Genomic DNA, 18,569 nt, shown 5'->3' on the forward strand with positions numbered 1-18,569 from the left:
ACTTTTGGATAGGCATTATTGTCCTCATTTTTACAATTAAGCAACATCCCAGTGTCAAGGAAGTGAAATAACCTGTGCAAGCTCACTCCGCTCGTAAGGAATGGATGTGCAGTTGTACCCCAGATCTGCTGGCTGCCATTTCTGTTGTTTCCATTCTACCACTGTGACTCCTGGCAGCTTTTTAAGACAAGCAGGCACTGGCAGAAATCTCCGAAAGCACTTTCTAAAAAGGAAGATTAAACTAAACGTGAAATAGACATTCTTTCATTTTGGCTACCACAACTGTTTATTCTCTCAGCTTCTCCCACTGCCACATCAAGGGATGGTGACTCATTTATCTTAGTCCTCGATGTTTTAAGTCTGCCCATCTACAAAATGCATTTAATGACACCTTTTTTCATTTTATTTATAGAATCGGACTCCTCGTGATATAATCATTTGAAGGAACAAGTACAAAATAATACAACTAAAATACATAAAATAAAATGGCATGATTAACTGCTATCCTACAAAATAAGTTATAACTGTCCCAGTCAAGTAAGATCTTTTTTGCCATGTCCTCTACCACAGATCCCCAAATCGCACTACCACCTTGGACTCCTAGGGGGGCCAGCATCAGGATAGTGAATGGAGGGGAGGGAATTAGAAGAACAAGATTAGAACTCATGTGTATCTGTATTTTTTCTACATATATTTATTATAATATGACTATAAGCCAGGGGTTGGCAAACTTTATCTGTAAAGGGCCAGTTTAGGTTTTGCGGATCATGAAGACTCTGTCACACTGAGCTCTGCCTTTGAAAGCAGCCATTAAAAATACAGAGACAAATGGGCATGGCTGTGTTCCAATAAAACTTTATTAATAAAAATAGGCAGCAAGCCAGATTTAGCCATCAGGCTGTAATTTACCAACCCCTGTTGTAAAATAGTGCCTGTTTACTTGTTTATTTTTCTCCTCCCATTATAATGTAAGTTCCACTAGGGCCAGGATTTTGATCTATTCATGTACCATTCTATCCCAGCACTTGGAGCAAGTCCTCCCTCATTATGTTTTCTTTCAGTAGTTTCCTGTACATTTATGCTCTCCTCTAAACTCTACCCCAAATCTGCTCATATTTCTACCCTAGATGTTCTAAAATTGTGGCTTGTCCGAATCTCAAGGAAGAAGAGAATGAGAACATGTACAATTAAATTGTCTTGCTTATTTTTTTATTTTTATGGTCAATTTACCCCCTTAAGGTGCAAATTTCTTGTGAACAAGGTTCTTGTCTTATTCTCCATTGTTTCCCCAGTGGCTAGAACAGTGCTTGGCACGATCTCAGTGCTTCGTAAGTGCTTGATAAATGGGTGAATGAACACAGATTTTGTTCAAATCTCCTAAAAAAAAAAAAAAAAACAGTCCACTGAAATCCTGATTGGAGTTGTCAGTGGGCTGGGCATGTTCTAGGAACAGCAGGAAACTCAAATGACTGGAGGGTTCTGAGCAGGGAGAGAAGATGCTGTTTATACAGAAAGTTGAGGAAACTGAATAATATGTACATTTTTGTGAGCAGAAACACAAGCATAGTAGCATCCAGCTCCAAATGTTGGAGAGGGAAAAAGAGAGGGCTTGAAGAGGGAAGGGGAAGTACAATAACTATGAATCTCTGTTCCATATTATTATAATGAGCACTCTTGCAATTTATAAATCTAATGAGATTAAAAATGAATTTGTGCAACTCCCACACTTAGAAGTATTTGAGATAGTTGAAAAAAGAAAAAAAACGAAACTCCTATACATCATAAATGAGAGAAACATTAGAAAAGAATAAAAGACCAACATTTAAGTCTATCTGAACATGAGGCAGAAGAAAAGAAGGGAAAGCATGGGAGGAAATAGCTTTGCCAGTAAATCTAACTTTTTGTGTGTGTGTGATTCAGCCCGAAATATAACTTTCAAATTCTTGGCAGATAAGACAAAAAATGAGTAGTAACATGATGAAGGTGTCAGTAAAAATGAAGAGTAAAGTGTAAATCCAAAAGCTGTTTGGAAGGAAGCATTACTATTAATAGAACTTGGACTAGCTTGTCCTTGTGGAGAGGCACCATCAAGCACTAGCCGATTTTTGCAGGATACTGTAGGGTTTATGTGTGATGACTAGGGAATGTACTTCATACACAAGAAACTCTCTTACAATTGTTAAAATAACATTTTATCCAGTAACTGTGATTTTCACAGACTACCATCTTAAAATAGTTTTTAAGGTATTTATAGCCAAACAATTTTCATTTTGGTTTTTTAAAGGCGATATTGTAAGCTTTGTTTTTTCTTCCCCCTTTTACAGTTTTAAACATTGATTTGTGTTCATTTTAGTTTCAGCCTATGGGCACTGTGTGCCGAGAAGCAGTAAATGATTGTGATATTCGTGAAACATGTTCAGGAAATTCAAGCCAGGTAATTTATAAAATAATTACTCTCAATGCTGTGGGAAAAATTGGGGGAATCTTCAGTGCACTGACTGCCAGGAGACATGTAAATGGACAAACTACTCACGGCTCTCTTTCACATCACTTCTCACTCTCTTTTTATTTTTTAGGAATTTAAGTTTCAATAATCAGCATCATCTTGTCTCAATGTTGAACTAACCTAAGACTGCATGCATGCCTTTAACTATTTTGTTTTTAGGTAGAGAGTATAACATATTTTTCTTTTTATCTACTCAGTGAAGGAAGAAACACAAATTCTTTCTCTTCAGCTGGTTGAAGAGAAGGGACCCTTTTCTCTTTCTTGACTCTTGCTTGCACCACCTCAGCGGTTAATGGCTCTTCTTGAATGTAATGGCATTTAGTTATAGATAGAAAAGATAGGGAAATTGTATAAACTTTGGTTAGTGTTCACAGATTTCAGAAGGATCGGTGTACATACAGGCAGTCCTCGCTTTGCATGGTAATGATAAACCATAAAAATGATCGTACAAGCTAAAACCATGCAAAGTGGTCTTAATAATCAAAGAAAAATATTGTAGTTGTTCTATATCTTTTAAAAAATGCTGTCAAACTATTAAAAGCTCTCTTACTGTTAGTTTTAAATGCACAGGAAAAGAATAAACTAATATTTATTTAGCATGCTATAAATTAAAACCTAAACCTTGAGAACTGAAATATTTTATTTTTTGTAAAAAACTTATCAGTAGTTTGAACTGTGCTTGCCTTCTTGTTTTAAACCTTATGATACAGAGCAAGCATCTTTTCTATGCCTTGTTGAATTGTTACACTCCTTTCTAAGTTTGGATCAGCTTTCAACATTTTTTATTCTTTGTGCTTTCAATGTCATGCAATATCTCTGAGAGATGTGAAGATGTGAAGGTGAAGTTTCTTGCCGGCATCACCTCCTCTGGGACATCTTCATTTATATTATTTCACAATTACTTCATTCATTTTTGTCAATAAGTCCTCCGTCACTAAGTTCCTCTGTCTGCATATCTAGAGTCTCTTGAACAACAGTGTCAACGTTCCCACAGGCAGCTATTTTTTCATATAACTCCATTTATGTCCAAACTGAATTTCACTTCTGGTGTCACCATTTTTCATGTCTTTGCTGCACTTCCACCTTTGTTGGCTATTCCCTTTTCTGCTTACCCATTTTTGTAAAATGTCACATGATGTCACTGGAAGACAAAAAGGCAACACAGCTACACAGTTTGCTGTCTGTGCATGAATTGGATAAACAAATGGGGAGTGACCAATCACTGACCAACTTTGAAAGAAGTGACAAGATGTGTCACTGATCATGAGAGGCACCTGTTATTTGCCTAGGGATCAGTTGACTGAAGCAAAGCTGGGCTTTATGCAGTTACTCTCAGTTAATAACTGTGGTAACTGAAATTGGAACTGTGTTGCTGGGGGACTGGTGTTTTTTTAACAAAACCATGAAAACTGAAATTCATGCATACCAGCGCTGTGCAAAGTGAGGACTGCCTACATATTTTTTTCTTCAGAGAAGAGGGATTCAATAGTGGTATACCTCTCTTGACCATTAAAAATGCTTTATTTTTCAATTAGTCATCCTAAGAGGTTAAAGGTCTTCCATGTTGAAGTATTTTTCCTTTCTTGCTATCTAAGTGGCAATGTTTTCTAAGCTAACACCTAGTGATGATGAGGATTCAATGAATGATTACCGCTAAGGCTCCTAGGCAGAAAGTGTTCAGAGCAACTTCTTTGGAATGTGATTATAAATAAGCAGGAATTTTAAAATAGTCCTAAATCCAAAGATGATGTTTGTGCACATCTACTAATACTCTTGTTGCATTATTATAGCAGCATAAATTATTAATAATTAGAGATTGAAGTGATTGTTTAGTATATGGTTAGCTCAATGCATTGTGTTACAGCCATTAAAAATGGTACTACAAAAAATTATGACTTGAGGAATTTGTGTGCTGACAATAAAAGGAAGAAGCAGAATATAAAATATTATCTGTAATTTGATCATACTTGTGTTTAAAAATACCAATTTTTACAGAAAAATGTGGAGAGAAAAATGTACCAAAATATAAAAAGTAGCTGCCTTTGGATGGTGGGAATATGAATGACTTCTGTCTTTCATTTTTTTTCTATTTTTCATATTTCCCAACTTTTCTCAAATGACTATATAATTACTATAATGATAGGAAAAGATGTATAATAAATTTGAAAATTACTGTCTGTTCATAAACAATAATGCTTTGTAACTTTCTGTAATTGCTGCAAGGGAAAAAATGGGGTTATAAAGCATGTCCTTTTCTAATATTCTCAAAGTAGACTTCTGCTTCAATGTTACTATTTTAAGCATAAGGGCTGTATTGCTTTTTATGGCAAAAGAGAGAAAACTTGTTGTTTGTCCATGTATGTGGACACACTCTTTGCTTTTGTGCTCTTCTTTTCCCTGCTCTGAAGAATGGTGTATCTGTATGAAGCAAGATGCTCTTAATTGAACCATTAGCTGAGTCTATTGCAGTCAGTTCTTTTATTTGCTGCTATGTAATCAACTATTTTTACCCATTTTTAGGGAAAAGTACACCAATTGGTGTAGTTCCTCTTGCTTTCTCTTGATCTTTGTTTTTATTTTTAGATGGTTTAAGGGACTAGCCATACTACCAGAAGTGATTTTTAAAATGAAAGCATTGAAGAGATTAGCTCAGCCTGATATTTTGCTCTGTGTTTGGTTCATAGTTTGTTCTCTTTCCCTAGTGTGCCCCTAATATTCATAAAATGGATGGATATTCATGTGATGGTGTTCAGGTAGGTCACTTCATTTTTACGAAAATTTTTCATGTGTACTGGCATGAAAGAAATACTGAAATCTTACCAAAATAGGAGGATCACTGTAAATGTTCTGTAATCAGTTCTGCAGATTAAAGGCCTTTATAATATTGATCTTTTATTTTACCCAATCATATTTTCTTTTTCAGTTATCTGACACAAGCAGCCATTGCATCGATAACCGGTATTTGGTTTTCCATTTTAGGGAATTTGCTTTGGAGGAAGATGTAAAACCAGGGATAGACAATGCAAATACATCTGGGGGCAAAGTAAGTAAATAGTGTGGCTTAATAATTTTTAAAATGTGCCATCAGGCAGACTTCTCATGGGCATGTATACTAGACGTAAATGTTCTTTTTTATATAATACATTCTTGAAACCAGCACAGAAGTAAATTTTTGACTACTTTATGACTGGGAGGTTCTTAAAGGCACCGCAGGTCTCAGAAGGGACATGTTTCTGGAAATTAGAGTAATTCACCTCCTTTGAGAAGACACAGCCTCACACATCTTCACCAGTAGATGGTGCCTGTGGACAAATCAGAAGGTGCCTTCGCTGCCAGGCAGGTGAAGCCCATGCTGGGGTGCACAGCTTGGAGAATAGACAAACCTAGATTTCAGCTCCACATATACTCTCCTCAGCTGAGTGCCCTTAAGCAAGACCAGTACAACCATATGGGATGGACGTGGACCCTGGATAGGGCATCCTTGACTTAGAACTGTAGCATTTTAGTTAGAGTTGTTTTTTCCTCCTCAGCTGTCTTTCTTAAACTCTAGCTGGCTTTCCTAGTTGCAGGTGAACTTCTGCTGAGGTTACTTTCTTATATCGGAAAGAAAGTTTAATGTTATTGCCTTCAAAGTTTGTCAGATTTTCAGAAGAAAATATATAACATTTATATTTAAATTTATACTCTATTTAAATTTATATGTAAATTTTGAGTAATATATTGTTTTCTATAATGGAAGTATGACTGGCCCAAACTTTTAAAAGCAGTTTTTGTTCTAAACTCTTTCAACAATTTGTATCAGAAAAAAAGCTATAAAAATAATAATAATTCCTATAGTCATAGGTAGGGACTACAATCCTTTTAGGAGGGGAAGTGTATGCCCTCTTTAAACAACTAGAAATACTAGTTGGGGCAAAAATTTAGTCCTACAGGTTTGTACTCTGAACAATGACATATCGCTTTTGTTTCCTCCACTTGTGCAAAAGTATCAGCTGACAACACGAAGTAGATAAAGAAACTACCAACATAATTAATTGGTTTTTAAATACACACACAGACACACACACACAGTCCTTTGATTAGCTTGGAAAAGTCATTTTGTTTTAATTTTTAGATAACTCTATCAACCAACCTGGCTTCAGAAAAGATAAACACCTGACAAAGATGCTGACATACCTTAAAATGTTATTTGACTCTCAGAGATTTAGCATGAATTCAAGCTTGTCTAAAAGCAAAATAAAATTGTTTTTGATAGCTGTTAAGAATTAGTGAGCAAAGTAGAAATCATATCACTGTTTCTTGAATCTAATTATAGTACATAACTATTTTAATAAAATTGTCTTTATAATTAAAATTTGCTGAGAAATTCATGCATTATATTTGGCACTGAGTTTAAAGCACAGAATATTTATTTAAGGAACCATTTGGTATCATCTTCCCCTAATTATTGTCCAGATCCTGAGGAGTGTTATTTTTATAGCCTGAGTCTCATCAGATCTAAATATATTTTATTTTTCCAAATTTCAAGTGAGCATTCATGAAAACTGTACCTGCGTTGTGAATGTCTATGATATAAGAAAACTCTTGTGAACCATGGGTACAATTTTTGCAGTCGGTTATACTGAAATGAAGAAGTGTTCTTAAGTTGCAGTTTTCCGTTCCTGAAAACATTTTGAGCAGTCCACACATTACCTCCCTCACTGATAGAAAATTTTATTCTGCTGCAGAGGTGACAGCATCAGACAAATACTGCTATGAGAAACTGAATATCGAAGGGACCGAGAAGGGTAACTGTGGGAAGGACAAAGACACGTGGATACAGTGCAACAAACGGTGAGGTGAAGTTAGCCTGGAATTCATACCTCAGTCAATTATAAGCATAAGTATTGAGTGGCCAGAAGATCGTGTTTTCTGCATCCCACGAAGTGTGCGTTGCCTGCTTGCCTCATCTCCTCCCAGTGCTCCAGCATCACCCACACAGAGGGCTTCCAAATCTTAGCATGTATCCTGACCTCTCTCCTAAGGCCCAGGTCACACCTGTAGCAGGTGTAGGACTTTCTTACCTAGAAGACATTCTCTAGCCCATCTCAAAAGCAACAGAAATGAAGCTACCAGAACACATACTCAGTGCTGTTGAATTGAATTAACTGGCTCTAACATTCCTAAACCACCTGCTTTTGCCAAAGGTCTCAATATCTTACTGTCCTTCTCTTTAGAAGCCTCAGAGTGATCCTTACTCTGTCTTCCCTCTGCACGTTGTTCATATGTACACACTGTGTGCTAAGTACTGTATCACACTTCACAATAAGCTATGCTATTTAATATTTATTTTTCTTTTTTAAAAAAGAGACAAGGTATAGCTCTGTTGCCCATTGCTAGAGTGCAGTGGCCCGATCGTAGCTCACTGCAGCCTCAAACTCCTGGGCTCAAACTCTCCTCTCATCTCAGCCTCCCAAGTAGCTAGGACTATGGGTACATGCCACCACACCTAGCTAATTTTTATTTTTTTAATTTTTTTTGTAGAGACAGGGTCTTGCTATGTTGCTCAGGCTGGTCTTGAACTCCTGGCCTCAAGCAGTCCTCCTGCCTCAGCCTCCCAAAGTGTTGGGCTTACAGATGTGAACTGCCATGCCTAGCTATGTCATTTAATCTTTATGGCACTCTTCCCATTTTTAGGGAGGTGGAAACTGAGACACAGTTGGTTAATTTATCCAAGGTCATATACATAGGATGTTAATAATAAGTCAAATTAGAATTCAGGCAGTCTGATTTGAGAACTCTCTCTTCACCAGTTTGCTGAATGACATAGTCTCATTTAATACATAAAATAGCTTGACTCTATACCTCTTCCACAATTTGCCCCTAACTACATTTTTTATCTTTTCTTCTCTTTCCTTCCAAATCTAGCAGACCTTAACCGTTCCTTATATGTACATTACACTGTCCTACCTTTATGCCTGTGTTTGTGCTATTTATTCCTCAGGAAGGTTCCTTTATACTCATACCTTTGGCAGTTAAAAATTTACACATTCTTCAAAGCAGAAAAAAAAGTGGAAGGCACTTTCTCTATAAATTATTTCCTGATTTACTCTAGAAATAAATCATCTTTCCCTTCTCCTCTGAACTCCCACAGCCCTGTTTACTTATGGCCTTTGTCCTCAGTTAAAGTTGTTTATGTATGTGATTCATCTTCTCATCCAGAATATAATTTCCTTGAGGATAAAGAGCTTGTCTAATTTTCTTTATATATTCTAAATTACTTAGTAAGCTCATATACATAAATGAAATGCAAAAAATTTTTTTTTTTTTTTTTTTGAGACAGAGTCTCACTCTGTTGCCCGGTCTAGAGTGAGTGCCGTGGCGTCAGCCTAGCTCACAGCAACCTCAAACTCCTGGGCTCAAGCGATCCTCCTGCCTCAGTCTCCCAAGTAGCTGGGACTACAGGCATGCACCACCATGCCCGGCTAATTTTTTCTATATATATTTTTAGTTGGCCAGATAATTTCTTTCTGCTTTTTTAGTAGAGACGGGGTCTCACTCTTGCTCAGGCTGGTCTCGAACTCCTGACCTTGAGCGATCCACCCACTTCGGCCTCCCAGAGTGCTAGGATTACAGGCGTGAGCCACCGCGCCCGGCCCCAAAAAAATTTTGAATGAATATCTCTTCTGTGTTGAGAAAGCACTTTTGTTTATGATAGATACAGTAAAATGATACAATTTAAAAAATTATTTTAAAGAATAAATTTCTATTTATCTAAATATTTTTCTATATTGGTGATAGATGCAGGTTTTAATTTTTCTCTTTTCTTCATCTGATAAAGTCTGATATTTCCATATCTAATCTTTCTGGCCTACTGATTAGTCTTCATAAGACATTTATTAAAATATATGTTAACCATTATCACTATTAATAATTAAAATGTATTAGAAATAAAGAATATGTAAGATAGTATTTAAGACCTGTAAAAATATTTTATAAGTTAAATTAGAAGCATATGTGATAGTTGGGAGTAGTGAAATATATTGAAAAAGGGTGTTGAGCCTTTGTAGTTGGAAATCAATAAAATATACACAATATATAATTTCTTCTTTAATTCTGGGGTGACAGGTTGAAGCAACATCTGGATTCCAGAAAAAAATGCTCATCCAAAGGTCATTCATTCACTTAAACAAATATTAAAAAATAGTTGGGCATATCTAGTGATGTGTTATGGAAAAACAGATTCTGATAGAAGTCCGTTTGATGGATAATTTTCTTTAAATACTTGAACTAATGGACAGTAAAGGAAAAGCGAGAAAACAATTGGGATTTGGGTGTACCAGTAATAGTTTAAAATAATTTTATTTTGTTTGGCATATGAGTAAATAATATAGTTGATGAAAAACAAATGCTAAAACGATAGATCATCGTTCAGCTATATGTGTGGTTTGCTAAACCTTTGGAGAAAAAAATAAATAATTGGTACTCTTTTGACACAGGGATGTACTATGTGGCTACCTTTTATGTACCAATATTGGTAATATCCCAAGGCTTGGAGAACTCGATGGCGAAATCACATCTACTTTAGTTGTGCAGCAGGGAAGAACATTAAACTGCAGGTAATTATCTAACCATTTTGTGAGAACATTAGTCATCTTACTTACCAGGAATGCAGCTTAGGACTACATCTGTTTTCAGTTTATGTGCATTTAGTAAGTCAAAATAGAATATAGTTCATAGAGGTGATTGAGTAAATCCCGACAGAAAAGAGACAAAAAGAAGATAAGAAATAGAAGAATGTGGAATATTATGTGGTTGATAGATTTATGTGTAGTTGTTCAGTAAAATCTTGTTGGGTTTAGCTCTTTTTTTTTTTTTTTTTTGAGAGAGGGTCTTGCTCTGTTGCCCTGAGTAAAGTGCCGTGGGGTCAGCCTAGCTCACAGCAACCTCAAACTCCTGGGCTCAAGTGATCCTCCTGCCTCAGCCTCCCAAGTAGCTGGGACTACACGTGCATATCACCACGCCTGGCTAATTTTTTTCTATTTTTAGTAGAGACAGGGTGTTAGTCTTGCTCAGCTGGTCTCAAACTCCAGATCTCAAGTGATCCTCCGGCTTCGGCTTCTCAGAGTGCTAGGATTACAGGCGTGAGCCACTGTGCCCAGCCTAGCTCATTCTTACTAAGGAAAATGAATGAGGACTTCTGGGTAAAATTAGTATATTAAATATATGCATCTGCTTTTGCTCCCTTCTGAAATCCCACTAAAACGACACTAAATGGATCTTTTTTAGAGTTCATGTATCCACAGGGAAGTATAGAAAGGGAGAAGAGACAATAGTAAAGAAATTTTGGAATGTATAAAGCAAATGAATGTATGGCACATGACTTAGCAAAGAAAGCTGAATTCCTAAGTCAGCAAAGGGGAAAACTGAGAAGCAACCCAAGATATATTGTCACTTCTCAAACGACTCAGAAATTGGCAGCAGCATCTACTTTTGGAAGGGGGAGGGAAGGTGTGGTGGTGAAGGGGCTAAAATAAAGTAAGTGAAAGTCTGCTAAAGAAGCTGTTAGATACACAGATTACTTCCCTGACTCAGCTAAACTGGGAAACTGAGTTTGGAAGATGACCACCCTCCTATGGCAGATGTGAGCTTTATACTCTGCAGAGAATAATAGAGAACGTTTCCAAGCTGGAGGACAGCAGACAGTGTTGAATGGGAGTGGTCCAGCCTCAGTGATGTTCAGTCAGAAAGCCCTAGAATTTCTAATCATCTATTTGGTTCCTTACCTCAAATATGAGCAGATTATCAGACATGTGAAGAAAGTTTCAAACATGAAAAAGGAGACAAAAACAACAAGGGGGAAAGGGAAACCACCTCTCAATATTTATGAGTGAGAAGAGACTTCAAACAAGAAAATAAGGTGCTATTTAAACAAAAAAAAAGGGAACATTCAGAGAAGAAAAAAGAAACAGGGATCATTCCAATATGTGTTGGAAATTAAAAATATGATGGCACAAATAAAACACAGAGGTTGAAATTATCTTCCAGAAAGTAGAGCTAAAAAAGCAAAGAAATGGAACAGAGAGAAAAACTCACCAAATTAGAAGTAATAAAGAGTGGGGAAAATAGCAGGGAGGAAATTATCAATGAATAACTCAAAAGTATTATCTGGAGCTGAAAGGCTTGAGTTTCCATATTAACAGGATCACCAAGTACTGGGTACAAGGAGTGACATTAGAGGCACATCTAAATATATCATCATGAAATTTTAGAACCTTGAGACAAAGGAAAGAATCCTGAAAGTTTCCAGAGAGGAGAAAAAAGCAAAGACTTAGAAACTAAAATGGTTTAGGATTTTTCAAAAGGAGCCCTGGAGTCAGAAGACAATGGAGAACATTATTTCCAGACTAGAATTTTGTACCCTGGGCAAATATCTGTCACGTGTGAGGGTAGGAAATAAGGACATTTTTAGATATGTAAGTTTCTCCAAAATTTACCCTTTCTCAGGAAGCTACTAGAAATTGCACTCTACCAAAATGAAGGAGTAAACCAAGGAAGAGAAATACAGGAAATACAGAAAACAAGATCTCCATCATGGAGAGAGAGCAATCCTCCTCAACTGATAGGGGAGCTCCAAGATTTGTAGCTCTAGGATGCCAGGCACATGGAGACAATCAGGACAGATGGCAGGTCAGAGACTCCAGGAGAGCATAGCATCTCCATAATGTGTGGGCTTGCTCTTTTGACTAGTGAAGCTACAATAGTTTAGTCATTCTCAAATATAATTTGTACATATGCAGTCTTTTTGGGTAATGTAAACCAAAACCAATTCTCCTTGTTTGAAACACATTTGAAATCTTAAAACCGACTTAGCAAATCAAATACTGGAAATAATGGCTTAATTTGTATGTGGTAGCCAAGGCAAAATGATAAAGCTATTTCAGTTCAGGCCCTTGTTATAATCATCATGTTGATATTAAATATTAAGCTATATCAATTTTTCCAAAAAGAATTAGATTAAAAGATTCAATTGCTTTCTCCATTTAGAGTTTGAACATGCTTATGCTACTGGTTTTTATTAAATAACAGGTAGAAAATGGGGGAAGTGATATTGCCCACTTTTAGGTTTTTGAGCATGTTCTCAAGATGACTGTGAATTAATGGAATCTCATTTTCTTTTTGCTCCCTATTTATTTTTAGTGGCGGGCATGTAAGGCTTGAAGAAGATGTAGATCTTGGCTATGTGGAAGATGGGACACCTTGTGGTCCCCAAATGATGTGTTTAGAACACAGGTGTCTTCCCATGGCTTCCTTCAACTTTAGTACTTGCTTAAGCAGTAAAGAAGGCACTATTTGTTCCGGAAATGGAGTAAGTATTCAGTACCTCATCATGGGGAAGTATTCATTTCTTTTATAGCATAGAAATAGATATGACCCTAAACAGCTATCTCTCTAATAATGGAAACCTAACACTCTCCTACTTCTTACTACATTCAAAGGTGTTTTGAATTATAAGATCGGGGGTGTAGATTCTATTTCCTGCGTAGACGAATGAAGAGAGACTATTTTCATATAATTAAAAAAATTGTTATTTCTATGTGAAGTTTTTTCTATGCTTTATCTGTGGGAGTTCTTAGTTCCTGTGACCCTGAGGTTGCTAGCTTCTGTGGCTTGGGTCGAGGAGCCAGGGTTACAGCCTTGTGAAGCTTTCTTTTCAGACTGCTGCAGAACATCAGGCCTTCCCGCTTGTTTGTTGGGCTTCTCTTTATCTTGTTTTGCTTCCTAAAAAAATTAATACCATTTTTGCCTAAAGACCCTTACTTTGGAAGAAAAAAGCCCTTTCTATTGCATAATGGACTGATGATTGTTTTTCTGCTTAGTTTTTAAAATCTCCCTCATAAAATTTAAGTTAATGAAAATCAAAACAATAATTTCATGGATTTCTTTTACATATAGATTAATTCCTCTGTTGAGATTCATTGTTCCCTTTGGGTCAACAAATATTTTTTTAGGTATTGGAGTGAGAAATAACGTAATTAGTATTATTAAGAAAGTACCAGTTTTTTAATATTATCAGATTCTAAGCATATAATATTAATAATTATAAATTAGTGTTTATTTTTCATGTCTCTGTACCAGAGGGTTGATGTTTACTCTAGCTTGATTTTGGATTTCAGGTTTGCAGTAATGAGCTGAAGTGTGTGTGTAACAGACACTGGATAGGGGCCGACTGCAACACTTACTTCCCTCACAATGATGATGAAAAGACTGGTATCACTCTGTCTGGCAATGGTGGGTGCTTAATTTGGTATCATTGTGTGGTCTTTATACATAAGGAAAAAGAAAACTGCCCTTCAGACATTTTTATTTGAATTATTTTTATGATAACTCATAAATCATATCCTCATAATAATGAATTTTAATGTACAACTGGGGTCCACTTTGTGAAACTGATCGTTTCCATTAAAATGTAATGACCTATAATACTGTGTATAACGTAGTCTACGGATTTGGCCTTATCTTGTCCTACTTCAGACTGAGATTTTTCAAGTATTGTACTTATCTAGGGCTGTCAACAAACTCCGTTTGTTTCAAATGAAGAAAGTAGTAATAATTCTTAACTGTGTGAATTTAAAGGGAGAATTTTATATTTTGGGACTGAACAAATATGAAAAGAAACAATTGAAGAATTTTTAAAATATTTTAATAGACTCTCATTGATATTCAACCCCAATTTTATAGCCTGAACTAGAAGTTGTGATCTTTGCCAAGGTGACTGGAAGGACTTTAAGGACATGGATAAGAAACAGCATGTACACTATTCCCGTGATGAGTACACTAAGAGCCCAGACTTCACTACTATACTATATATATATGTAATGGAATTCAGCTTGACCCCCTAAATCTATTAAAATATTTAAAAAATCAAAACAAATAAATAAAAGCTAAGGTGGCCCAAGTGGAGAAGTAGAAATTAAATGCGGATAATTGAAAGAACTCATATGTTGGAGGCAAATGTCCCCTTTTTAAACTATTTCACCATTTTATTACTGAGTTCTTTCACATGAAATAATACTCAAATCCTGAAGTCTATTTACTTCCAAAGGCGGAGAAAAGAGGAATATGTTCATTCTAACCATCTAGACAGGTAAAAACATCTAATACAACTTTAATAAAGAAAGAGTATGACTTAGATTTTGCAGTCCCCAAGTCTCAGCAGTATGGAGCTTGTTGCAGCAGTTAATGCAGAGATGAGGATATGTAGGTACATGGATTTAAGTGACTTGTCAAAAGTCACTTACAATTACTTAGAAATAATTAAGACTAGCATCTAAGTTTATTGATCCTTGTTAAATCCCTGGAAGAAAAGGAAGAGAGGACCAGACATGCTAGATTTTAGAGTAAGAAAATCCTAGTAACCAGGAGATCCTCTGGCATCTGCATCCACCCATCTCACAGAGGACCTGGCAGGTTAGTGCCACCAGTCTGCTCATGTCCTAGCTCTACTGTCCGACATGACTACTAAGGGACAGAGAGACTGCCATTTCCATCATGGGGACCTAGAGTCTTTCTTCAGTTGCCCACAATTACTGACCTTTGATGTCTAGCAGAATGCCTCAGGAGTGGAGCAGACGAAGGATCTGAGCGGCTCTGGATGAAAGCCCTGCAATTAAACATGTGGTGTAAATCATTATCCACAAAACAGGCCTCCTGATTTCAAAGCCAGACCTCACTCAGATCAGCCTTTTCTGCTCTTGGGCCTTCACTTGAGCTTATTGACTAATTGACCCACTGCACCATTCTCACTGCTGTGATCCCCTTAAGGATTGTATCTCAGCCTGCTTGACAAGGGATGCTGACATAACAGTGCCATCCCACAGTCCTGAGCTTTGGCCTTGCCCTGGCTTCTGCCTGCCTGTCTCTCTGCCAGTCTGGCACCACCTCTCTCTCATGCTGTATTAGCACCAATCTCCAGCTCACCAGACTTTTTTTTTTCATTTGGGTTTTCCTCTTCTAGAATGCCACGGCCATCATTGCCCAGACTGGGAATTACAAGCCCAGTGCTTTTATCATTATACCACCTGAGCACTGGTCATATTAGTCTGTAGACATGTTTTCCCCCTTAAGTAGTTTATATTCACTTTGAGAGACAAAATATCACACACAAACACACGACAGTAAGAGCAATATGGACCTTGCATTAGTTGTCAGAATGGAGTGATATGCTCAGTAACATTTTTAGAGTTTCTGAGAAAGTGGTGAGAGTCAGAAGGAACAAAGATTTTCTACAAATTCCTCCCTGCAGGGTACTATGCAAATAAATATACTAGCATCCCTCCCCTGCTTTTTGGTATCATTACTTTTCCCTCTTTTTGTTCAATGACATCATAATTTCCAGATAAATAGATGGAAAATACAACTGTGCAAAATGTACTTGGACAAGAATTAAAAAGGAACATATATAAAAAGTCATTTTAAAAAATTGGCATGGACTGCTGAATTATGGTTGATTTTTCTTTCCTTTGAAAAATACCCATTTTTAAAACAAACAAACAAACAAATAATGTTAGTGTGATGATGATAAATCTGAAAAGTAAAGTTCCTGAAAGAATTTTATATCACTGATCGTCCTTGTTTCTTTTTCTCCTCGCAGGTGTTGCTGGCACCAATATCATAATAGGCATAATTGCCGGCACCATTTTAGTGCTGGCCCTCATATTAGGAATCACTGCGTGGGGTTATAAGTAAGTGAAATGTCTCAGTCTTTTTACTATCAAAATAGACTTCTAAATATTTTCATTAAATGAAAATTTCTTGAAAGTTTTGTATCATTCCATAAATACACTTGCAATGAAAATCGGTCTTGTTTAGCAATCGGTGATTTTTTTTTGGCACGATTAGAAATAATAATAATTGACCATTTTTTAAAATTTTGAGGCAATGCCCTTCTATTCTAAAAGTACTGAATATTGTTTTAAAATTGTTGAAGTGAATTAAAATCAATCTAAATCATGTCTTACAAAACGGCTGAGTTGGTTTGCCCTTACGTGACACAGGGTTGACTTAAACCTGTATCCCAAAATCTAGACAAGACAGAGAACTTAGTACTTTAATAACAATGGCAGTAATAACAGTACTAACAAGAACAGCGGCAGCAGATCTGTCAGTGAGTGTTTGCTGTGGTCATATATCATGCACAGGGAGGGCAAAGCCTCTTTATTTTCATAACCAGTATGAAGGAGGCATTATTATTTGTTAAATATGTGAGTGTATTTGTGTGAAGAAAAGACTGTTGCAAGATTTAATTTGTTTGTTAAAATTAAAATTCAACTTCAAGTTACAAATTTTAAAAGCCTAATTCTCTTAAGCTTCTAAGTTAAACTTACAACTTTTTTTGGTTCCATATATAAATTTTAAAAAATCATGTTATGTAACTTTTGTATAACATTTTATACCCTTAAACATTTTACTAAGTAAATGCCTTTGAACATTCTAGACTTATTTATATATTTAATGTGTACAATTTCCTTTTTAAGTACTTCAATCTTATGATGTGAAAATTTTCATTAGCATTCAAATAAGTAATTTAAGTTTAATAAGTTAAACAGAAATATGGTAAACCTTAAACCTAAAGTCACATTCTTCTGATCTCTGATGATGGTGCTGTAGTCTGCAGGCTTAGGGTTTTTCTCCACTTGGAAGGCAACTTTTGCTAGGCATTCTGGGCACTGCCCCATGGCATATTTTTCCTCGTGGATCAAATTTAGGTCGCTAAAAGTTTTGGGAATTAGAATATTTTCGACTTTAAAATTACCCCAAACCTTTCAGTAGACTCATCTTAGTTCTGCGAGTTACTGTATGTCAAACACTCAGAGGAGTATCTGGCCCACGGGACATAACTGTGTAATTGCTTGCCGTTATTATTACCTGATGTGGTCTTAAGCCAATTGTTGTGAAATCAAAACCTTGAAAGAGTGTCTTTGACTGAAAAGGGAGAACAGTTAGTTTATTGCCAGGATAAATTTTGTATGCTACAAGCATAAGAATAGAGACATTTGTCAAAAACCATATTAACAAGTAGCGCAGACAGCATAGTACAGTTTAGTATAGCATAGCTGACATGGCATAACGTAGTGAAGGAGAACACAGCATGGAAGTAAGCTTTGCCCTGATTAAATGAGTACCTAGTACCCTGTAGCAGTCCATAGCAGATGCTCAGTACCTATGGGCCTCCTTGGTGTGCTGGTTATTATGTATATTGCACACTTAGATTCACAGAGTCTGATTTTAGCATAACATATGGACTTATAAAGTTGTAAGTAAGAAAAGGAAGGAAGTAAGGAAGGAAGGCTTTTCTGATTATAATTTGATTTCATCTCACACCTCAGGCAAATTAGCTCTATCTTGGCGTCACGCTATTTTCTCAACTTCGCTGATGCAGGACTTACATAGTAATTGCCATCACAAGCCTTGTTGTTTTGAAGTAGCTCAGTGGTTTCATTTGGTCACGTGAAAACTGAAAGGAAAATTGTTACCTCTGGAGTGTGTGATTTTCTGCCACCTACTGATGCAAGTGGATATTTCATTTTTACAATCTTGGAGGACCTTACTTTTCAGAAAATATGAAACCTAAACACTTATTCCTGTTACTTATGAAATTAATGATTAGAATTAAAAGTACTTCTTTACGTGATTTCTTATTTTTATGACATTCTTTTGAGGTTCTTCATTTCTGAATATGTATACTTTGCAGATTGATTAACGAAAAAGGCAAATCTTGTTCATGCTTCTGTATCCTCTTGATAAATAATGTGGATCTACATGATTAAAGTTTTAGTGTTTCTAACATTATTCAGAATATGTTTAAAAATAGAATGAAAATGTGGAAATTTTAGTAGAGAAATTAAACTCATGAATATGATGTTTCACATATTTTATTTGAAGTTCAAAAGCAGATTTAGAACGAGAGAGCTCATTTTCCATTAGTCTCCCAATTAAACTTTCCACTCCTACTCTAAACCTTGTGGTGGGAAGTAGCAGGAATAAGAAAAGACGAACGTTTGTTTGCAACTGTATGGCCCAA

General features: G+C 36.2%; 1 protein-coding gene across 2 annotated transcripts in view; it reads left to right on the forward strand.

Annotated features, from left to right (window-relative positions):
• Positions 1 to 18,569, forward strand: part of ADAM22 (ADAM metallopeptidase domain 22) — a 209,559-nt gene that overhangs the window by 156,708 nt on the left and 34,282 nt on the right. For both annotated transcript variants that reach the window (XM_045564912.1, XM_045564913.1), the window contains exons 18-25: positions 2,354 to 2,434; positions 5,209 to 5,259; positions 5,486 to 5,549; positions 7,234 to 7,339; positions 9,985 to 10,104; positions 12,686 to 12,854; positions 13,663 to 13,777; positions 16,140 to 16,230. In XM_045564912.1, coding sequence (XP_045420868.1) covers positions 2,354 to 2,434; positions 5,209 to 5,259; positions 5,486 to 5,549; positions 7,234 to 7,339; positions 9,985 to 10,104; positions 12,686 to 12,854; positions 13,663 to 13,777; positions 16,140 to 16,230 — 797 coding nt within the window. The remainder of the gene's footprint in view (positions 1 to 2,353; positions 2,435 to 5,208; positions 5,260 to 5,485; positions 5,550 to 7,233; positions 7,340 to 9,984; positions 10,105 to 12,685; positions 12,855 to 13,662; positions 13,778 to 16,139; positions 16,231 to 18,569) is intronic.

Source organism: Lemur catta, chromosome 11 (genome assembly GCF_020740605.2).
Source record: "Lemur catta isolate mLemCat1 chromosome 11, mLemCat1.pri, whole genome shotgun sequence".
In the NCBI taxonomy this organism is placed as follows: domain Eukaryota; kingdom Metazoa; phylum Chordata; class Mammalia; order Primates; family Lemuridae; genus Lemur; species Lemur catta.